We start from the raw sequence: 8,396 nt of genomic DNA, 5'->3' as shown, positions 1-8,396 counted from the left end.
GAACAAAAAAGTCAACTTTAATTGTAACTGGTCAAACTGTGTCCAGGAATGTCTTCAAACAACTGAATAAAACAAACATGATAAAATTCTCCTACTGAAGAAACCAAGTTTTTGCCAGCCCCAGCGCCTCTGAGGCTCATGCCAAGAGCAGCCCATATTCCAGACTGCTTGTCCCCCATGCACGTTTCTCAGGCCAAGAGAAAAACCGGGGACGGGCGAGGCCCTGTCCCTCCTCCCATCACGCTGGGAACCTAGAAAGTCACTGGTGGGGTGCGCCTCTCCGCCCACCCCATCCCTGTCCTAAGGTAAGTGGAGACGCTCTGGACATTCTCCAGAGAGCCAGGGAACCAGGGAGGCAGCCTCAGTGCCCTCCTGGACATTGAGCCAACGCTTTCCTCCAGTCCACTCGGACGGCATTCCCAGTGCCCAGATGGGAACATGCACTGGAGAAAACACTCCAACGCCCCATCGTCTCCACAGGGTGAGTCACACAGCCGAAGGAAAGGAAGACAAGAGCCCCAACGAAAGGCAGCAGCGCCGCCACTCAGAAGACACGCTCGAACTCCGTCTGGTTGGTATTGGTGGGATTGCGGCTCTGGTTAGTGGAAGGCTGGGTGATCTGGCTGCCCTTCCGGCGTGGTGGCGCCAGGTACTCGAACATGGATGTCAGGTGGGTGGAGAGCATGCCCTTGAGGTCCGAGGGCATGGGGTCAGACCAGAAGAAGTCATGGTTGAGGGCATCGTCGCTGTCGATGCGCTGCGCAGGGTCCAGCACCAGCAACTTGTCGATGAGGTCCAGTGCGTAGGGGTCGCGCACATAGGCCTTCAGCCTATCCTTCACCTTCCGCTTCTGGCCCTTAACTAGCTCCAGTTTCTCAAACAGCTCGTACTTGTCCACATTGGGCCACACCTGGGGGAAGGCATGGAAAGAGGATGAAGTTAGTTCAGGAGGTGAGTGGCTTGTCCATTGGTCAAGCACCTGAAGGGACTAAAACTTCTGTTCAGATGCTTCCATACCACCCCCGGAGGGTGAACTCGACCCCTCCAAGGTCAAAGCAGCAGTGACCATGTGTTTGGCACCGAGTGCCAGGCCCTTTTATAGAAATCGCCTGGAACATGTGTGCCACAGGGGACACAGGCAGATGTTTCACGGAAGAGAAACTCGAGTCAGGTGAGAGGTCCAAATGCCTTGCCCAAGGCCACAGAACTGGTGATGGAGCAGACAGCCTGTGCAGCTCTAAAGCGCAGGCCCTGTCCCTCCACCTGCCACCTCATAAGAGAGGAGCTTTCCTTCTGTTCCACTCCCCATTCCTCCCCTGCCAGGGAGACTACTTCCGGGTCTCTGCATCCTGCAGGGACCAGGGGCCCACGCAGCCTGGCCACGCACCTCAGGGGTGATGGAGCCACAGAGCTGGCTGATGAGGGCAAGCTGGTGCTGCTCCGTGTTGCCCTGCATGATAGGGCTGCGGGTCCACATCTCCGCCATGATGCACCCAGCACCCCACAGGTCAATGGGGGGGCCGTAGTCCCGCTCCCCTGGGAAGAAGAGCGCACCAGGAGGGCCCCTTGAGCCCGAGGGCCTCCTGAGACGCAATGCCTCAGGGCCGGCGGCTCAAGAAGCCCTGGCAATGAGGGGGCTGAGGCCAGGCTAAGTGCCTAACCCCTGCCCCCTCTGCCCACTTGGGGGTCCTCACCGAGCAATAGCTCTGGGGGCCGGTACCAGAGTGTCACCACACGGTTGGTATAGCGGTTGGGCTGGCTGTTCTTGGCCAGACTGAAGGCCCTGGCCAGCCCAAAGTCTGCCAGTTTCAGGACCCCGTCTCGGGTGATGAGCACGTTAGCTGCCTTCATGTCCCTGTGCAGGATCTGTAGGAAGGGCAAGAGGGCTCAGTCAGGTTCCCAAAAGTCCTTCAGCCACACCCACCCAGCAGTGGGAGCAAAGGTCAGACCAAGCCTTGGTCTCTCCTCCCCCACCTTGTTCCTATGGATGTAGTAGAGGCCATTGAGCAGCATCTGCATGACCTTCTTGATCTCGGACAGTGTGAACTTGACTAACACGTTGCTCAGCAGCCCAGCAAGGTCATGCTCGCAGAAGTCGAACACCAGGTATATACTGCCTTTGCAGCGGTTATAGGGGGAAGCTGAGGCAGAAAGAATGGGAAGAGGGGGAGAGGGTAAGAAGAAAGTAAAAAATCCCACATGCAACTCATTTTTCCACAACCAGCTCCTAAACCCCTCCAGCCCATGGACACCCGGCATCCGTCTGCGTGTTCCTTCACTGGTGAAGTATGTCCTGCGTGCCTCCTCTGGGCCGGGTGCTGTGCAGCCCTGGGGAAGCACCAGCTACGACAAAGGACCGGAGAAAGCAGTCACAGCAGGTATGCTTGGGTTAAGAAGCAGCGACTTAAGTGTGTCCGGTTCCCACTTTGCAAACAGAGCCTTAAGTTATAAGCCTCATTTTCTTCATCTGAAAATGGGAATAACAGCCAAGCAACTTACCTTTGGTTCGACAGATCTCAATCAAATTGACCACATTCTCATGTTTTAGAAGCTGGAGGATCTTGATTTCCCGCAAGGCTGTGATGGGGAACTGTGTGGGAGAAAGACAGATGAGGGCCCAAAGGGAGTAAGCGCACAGTAGACCAAGGAACTGGCCACCGTCTGTACTAAGGGGCACAGGTTGGGAGAAAGAGTAAAATCTTGGGCTCTGAAATCAGCTCTCTCAGATGCCCTATCTAAAAAACAGGTGTAAAGTAGTATGCACTCCTCAAGGAGTTGGTCTGAGACAATGAATCGAAATAGTGATAATTAATCACTTCACTATTAGTCACTAAATGCTCCACTGCTTCTTTAACCTTTAAATTTTAGCTCTGTGCATGTTTAACTTGGGCACGAACAATAACAACAAAAAGAGCTATTAAGAAATGTCCTTGCTAAGAAGTAGCTCCCTGGCAACTGGACGAGGGCTAAGTGGGGAGAGGGATCTGTTCCTTTTCAGCTGAGCACTGGACACTCTTTTAAACCCACTGTATGTATTTTTCATTTTATATTAAACAAAATTAAACGCCAAAGAAGAAGGGTTTAAAGACTTCCTAATTTCATAAACCGCTCTGCACTCAGTGCAAGCATGAGCTCCCCCTCCTGGCCCTAACCATATCTGCCTAAGAATAAAATTTCAAATACTTTAAAACATTAGAACTAGGAAATTTAATGTAGAAGTCAAGTTCCCTGCACTGTGGAAATTCCCGAACTACTATACATAAGTTAGGTCTCCACGTGAGAATCCTAGAAGCAGCGAGGTGGAAACTCAAGTCGGCTGCCTGCCACTTGACCCATACTCACCCCCTCCTTCTCATTCTCCATCAGTACTTTCTTCAGAGCCACCTTTTGGCCGGTCAAGCGATGCTTTGCCTTAAACACCTCCCTGCAGGTGGAGAGGGGGACCCAAAGCCCATCAGGCCATTTTCGTAGGGCCCGCCCCTCCCCCACCAGAAGAGGAGGGCAGGAAAAAAGGGTCTCACCGGCAGGGCGGGGCCTGGTATCGAGGGCACTCGGCTACCCCACCACCAGTTCTTTGCGGTCCCTCTCCGAGCCCCTACTTCCTCCCCTCAGTCTCTTCTCACCCAGGCCGCTCTCGGGGAGATCCTGCTCCCCTCACAAGCTCCTCTCTGCAACCCCTCCCCATTTCCCATCACGGGCCTCAGGCTCCTCCCCGCCAGCCAGCTCCGTCGGGCCCAGGCGGGATGGAGCGCGGCCTAGCAAGACCAGGAGACAAGTCTAGGGCTAGGTGGCCTCCTGACCACCTCGGGCCCGGCACCGTGCATCCCGTCGTAACCCCTGAGGAGTGCAGGCCCAAGGCACCCAGCCCCTCCGGGCCCAACCTTACCCAAAAGTGCCTTGGCCGATCTTAGTAAGCTTCTCATATTTGGTCACCTCATCACAAAAGGGGCACTCCACTGAGTCGTATTGCTTTGCCATGGCCACCTCCAACGCGCCACCACCGCCCCCAGCCGCCGCCGCCGCCGCCGCCGCTCCCGCTCCGGGTCCCGCCGCCGTGCTCCAGGCCCCTCCGCGGCCGCGCCACTTCCGCCTCCAAGGCCACTTCCGGCCTCGCGGCGCCGACCCCGCCTCTTCCGTTCGTCGGCCGCCGCCAGGCCCCCTGGGACTTGTAGTTCCCGGGAGGCCAGGAGGCACCGGAGCTGCAGAGGCGCCTCCGCCGCCACCGCTGCCCCCGCCTCCGCCGCCGCCACTGCTGGCGGCGACCCCGATCGGGGGCGCGGGGAGCCGAGGCGCCGGGGCTGGGGCTCTGGGCGGTGCGTCCCGCTGCATTGGCCCGGGCCGCCGCTGCTGCCGAAGCCGCTGCCGCTCTGGCGCCCGATCCCGGGCCAGCCGCAGTGCCCTGCTCCTCCTCCTCCGACGGCGCCGCCTCCGCCGGGCTGCGCGGGGCGGCGAGCGGGGGGGCGGCCCCCAAGCCGAGGCCTGGGGGCTCCCTGGCCGGGCTCGGGCCCGGGGCGGCCGGGAGAGGGGGCGAGACGGGAAGAGCCGACGAGGAGGCGGCCCCAGAGCCCGGGAGGGGGCGCGTTATAAAGGGGGAGGTGCCCAGACCTCGCCCTCCCCTCCCCCTCCACCCGTCCCCTCCCTCCCGCCCTCCGCGGCCGCACCTGCCGCCGTCGCCCGCCCGCCGTCCGCCAGCGGCCCTCGGCGCGTCACCGCCCGCGGCCCCTCCTCCGCCTTCGGAGGTGGGGCCCACAGTCGACACCTGGCTGCGGGGCGCCTCGTCGCGTGCCTCAGTTTACCGCCACATTCCAGCTGCCGCGGGAAGCCCCTTCCTCCCCGGCTCGGAGTGCCCTCCCCAACACACACACACACACACACACACACCCCACACACACACCCCACACACACACACACACACACCACACACACACACACCACACACACACACACACACACACACACCACACACACACACACACCACACACACACACACACACACACACACACACACACACACACACACGAAGGCGGGAGGTAGCCTGGGAGCGGCCTCAGGTCCTGGGAGGAGAACGGCCCCGCCGCCGCCTCCCCGGGCCTTTGCCACCGTTGACATGGCAACCGATGGCCGCCAGGGGGCGCGGCGACACTGGAAGGGGCCAGCGAGCAACGCTCGGGCCTTGCAGCCTTGGACCCCATGTTCTCTGGAGACAGAGATGAAACCACAGGACCCTCCGCACCGCGTTGCGCTGGAGCTGGTCCAGCCCTGGGGCAGTAATCACAAAAATAGCTAGCATCCACGCAGCAGCCCTGTGTGCTCCAGAAGTGCTAGGCGTTCCCGCTGAGTCCCGAATCAACAGCCTCATAGGATCACAAACCCATTTTACAGAAGAGGCCATTGAGGTTCAGAGGTGAGGTGATTTGCCCAACCAAGTTCACATAGCGACAGAGCTGGGACTCAAACCTAGTCTGTGTGAAGAGGATCCTCCCGAGCCAGGCTATTCAGTCTGGCCAGGAATGTAGCAATGGTGCTTCTGGCCAGGAATGTAGCAATGGTGCTGTGGGAGGCCTGCTGTCCTTATGCTAGGCACCAAGCCACCCTTCACCCAGGGTCTCCCCTGGACCCTGTGCCCCCTTCCCCGGACCCAATCTTTCCCCAGCATCTTTCTGATATTTCCCTGGCTCCAGGGGCCTCCTGATTCTTCCTCCAGCTCTAGTTACTCCACTACCAGCCCCAGCAAAGCTGTTTTGCCCCTCCTCTCCAGTCCTCTGCCCATGGATGGCTAGTTCTGGCCTGCCAGTCTGGCCTCTCCGTCAGTCCCCCTCACAGCACCCACCAGATCACTCTGAGGTGAGTCTGCATGCACGTCCCTCCACTGTCTTCAGGAAAAACCCAATTGTGACATAGGAGGCTCTTTGCAGCTCCCCTCCTAGGCTGTGGCCACACGATCTGTGTTTCCTAACTTCCCAGCCCTTCCTGCCTTTAGAGCTGTGCTCCCTGGTTGCACCCCAGAACCCTCTCTACCTGCAGGCCTTGAAGCAGCCTCCCAGGAGGAGGCAGGAGTGGGTCTGGTGACCCTGGTGTTCCAAGAGACCCTGTTCCGGGGGTGGGGGGCGGCTTCCAGGGAGGGCCTTGAGGGTGGGGTGAGGAGCAGGGAGCCCTCTCCTGAGGGTAGTATGGAGCCAGCAGTCGAGTGACCTAGGGAGTGACCTGGGGTCAGCCTCAGGGGTACACTGTTAGAAAGGAGACCAGTGCTAACTTGGGGGTGGCGAGGGCAAGAGGGGAGAACATAATTGTAGTAATTATAATTTATTGAGGGAAAATAAGTGACCTGAGCCGTACACTTAGCATTTTATGAGAATTACCTCGATTCTCACCTAGCCATAGGAGGCGGGTACTTGTATCACTTCCATTGTGCACATAAGGATGTGGAAACTCAGAGGTGACCTCCCCTGGCCAGAGCCAAACAGCTGGCCTGTGGCCGCATTGCAGGTGAACCAGGTCAGTCTGGCACAAACCCCAAGCACTGACCCATGTCAGAACCCTGCCCATCTGGGCTGGGGATGGAGCGAGGGCACGGTCATGGCCCAGCACCAGGAGGGGGGCCCTGGATGCTGACGGGGGTGTGGGAGGGGATAGCGGCCGCCGGGGTCTGCCATGGTTTGGGTGGCTTCCACTGGCAGACTCTTAGGCCAGGGCCTCTGCCTACTTCCCACCAACCCTCCCTAAGTCACATCCTGTGGGCAGAAGAAGCCTCAGCGAAAGTTCCGGTGGTGTCATCACCTCCACCCCACCGTCTCTGGCCTGAACCCCAACATTGCCAGTCACTTCCCTTCGGGGCCCTGTGCCCCCAGCCTTTCCCAGGGAAGGAGGACAGGCAGGAGGGGTCAGAGCCCTTCAGAAGGCCGGGACTCCCGATCACTCAGGTGGAAGAGAAGAAGTGAGGTTTCAGGGGTGGGCAAACTTTTTCACTCGAGGGCCACAATGGGTTCTTAAACTGGACCGGAGGGCCGGAACAAAAGCATGGATGGAGTGTTTGTGTGAACTAATATAAATTCAAAGTAAAGGAGCGGAGGGGAGAGCAAGAGAACCGGATAGAACAGCCGGATCTGGCCCGCGGGCCGTAGTTTGCCCACGGCTGTATCTAGCTGGAAAGGATTTTTCACTGACTGATTTGTTGGTTTGAGGGAAATGTTTCCTGCATCCATGGATCAGCTAAGCCAGTGAGACCAGGCATGTGGCCAGTATCCAGTAAATGTTTGCTGGCCTCTGGTCTTACTGCCATTTTACAATGAGGGAAACTGAGGCTCAGGATAGGAAAGGAAGCTACTGGCCAGCTGTTAGACCCTGGCCTGGACCCTCTGGTTTCTCCCCATGACCAGGGACAGCGTGGGGGGTGTATGGAGGGAAGGGGAAGACTGGCTCATGGAATGGGCTGATCTTGGCTGCTGGTATGTCCGGGAGATGAGGGGTGTTTGGATAGAGGGGTACAGGACCAAGAATGGCTGTGTGATATCCACAGCCCTAAAACACCTTGGACATTCTGTCCCAACTAGGCGGGTCCTGACTGTCCCTGGCCCTGTGTTGATATGGGTTGTACCCCTGGAACTTTACAGCACCCCTCCTAGGAGGTTCCTATTTTTGGCCCCCAGTTACAGCAGAGGAAACTGAGGCTCAGAGTGGTGAAGTGGCCTGCCCAAGTCCACACAGCCAGGAAGCTACGGAGCTGGGATTCAAAGCCAGGTCCTCTCAGAGGCTGGGGTTATTTACCATCATCCTCCACTGCCCCCCAAACCAGACAATGGGACCAGCCCAGGACAGGAATCTACTGAGACCAGCAGCAGGCACGGAGCCAGAATGGATGCATAAGACCAGTTCTTCTCCGGGGCCCGAGGCCTGTCCAGAACATGCAGATAAAGACACAAGTAATATGATGGTACTCTCAGTATAAATGTTTTACTTCGTTGCCACAGGACCATGCGAGGGATGTTATATTTGTCCCATTTCAGTAATGGGGGAAATGGTGCTCAGAGGTGATTGACATGCCCCAAATCATGTCGGTGCGGTCTGAACTCAGGTTTGCTTGAGTCAAATGCCTTTGACTATGAAGTTGAAGGCCTAACAGGACCTGGTCAAACTGCAGGCAACTGAGTCCCAGACTGGGGAAGGCGGGAGGGGACGGACATCAGAGCAGGGTTCCTGGGGGCAGTGTGGCTCAATCTAGACGTGCAGGACTCAACGGGAAGCCGCATCTTAGTGTGGGGCCAGCCCGAGGCCGCAGGGAAGGAGAGCATGGTGTGTCGGGGCTGTGGAGCCGAGCATGGCTGGCCTCCAGCACAGGCTGAGGAGGGCCTGTGGGACAGCCACCCGCCGGCAGGTCCCCAGCCGCACTCCCAACGG

General features: G+C 58.3%; 1 protein-coding gene across 1 annotated transcript; it reads right to left on the bottom strand.

Moving 5' to 3' along the window:
- CDK9 (cyclin dependent kinase 9) lies at positions 1 to 4,450 on the bottom strand. The gene is made up of 7 exons (XM_080667793.1): positions 3,887 to 4,450; positions 3,343 to 3,424; positions 2,500 to 2,590; positions 1,975 to 2,141; positions 1,695 to 1,866; positions 1,388 to 1,536; positions 1 to 910 (listed from the first exon to the last, which is right to left on the bottom strand). The coding sequence occupies exons 1-7, from the start codon at positions 4,327 to 4,329 to the stop codon at positions 545 to 547; spliced, it is 1,470 nt and encodes a 489-aa protein (XP_080523919.1). The 5' UTR covers positions 4,330 to 4,450; the 3' UTR covers positions 1 to 544.
- Positions 4,451 to 8,396: the final 3,946 nt, after the last annotated feature.

This window comes from Plecotus auritus, assembly GCF_963455305.1.
Source record: "Plecotus auritus genome assembly, chromosome: 5".
In the NCBI taxonomy this organism is placed as follows: Eukaryota; Metazoa; Chordata; class Mammalia; order Chiroptera; family Vespertilionidae; genus Plecotus; species Plecotus auritus.
Note: the sequence above shows the minus strand (reverse complement) of the source record. Positions and strands in the feature narration are given on the sequence as shown.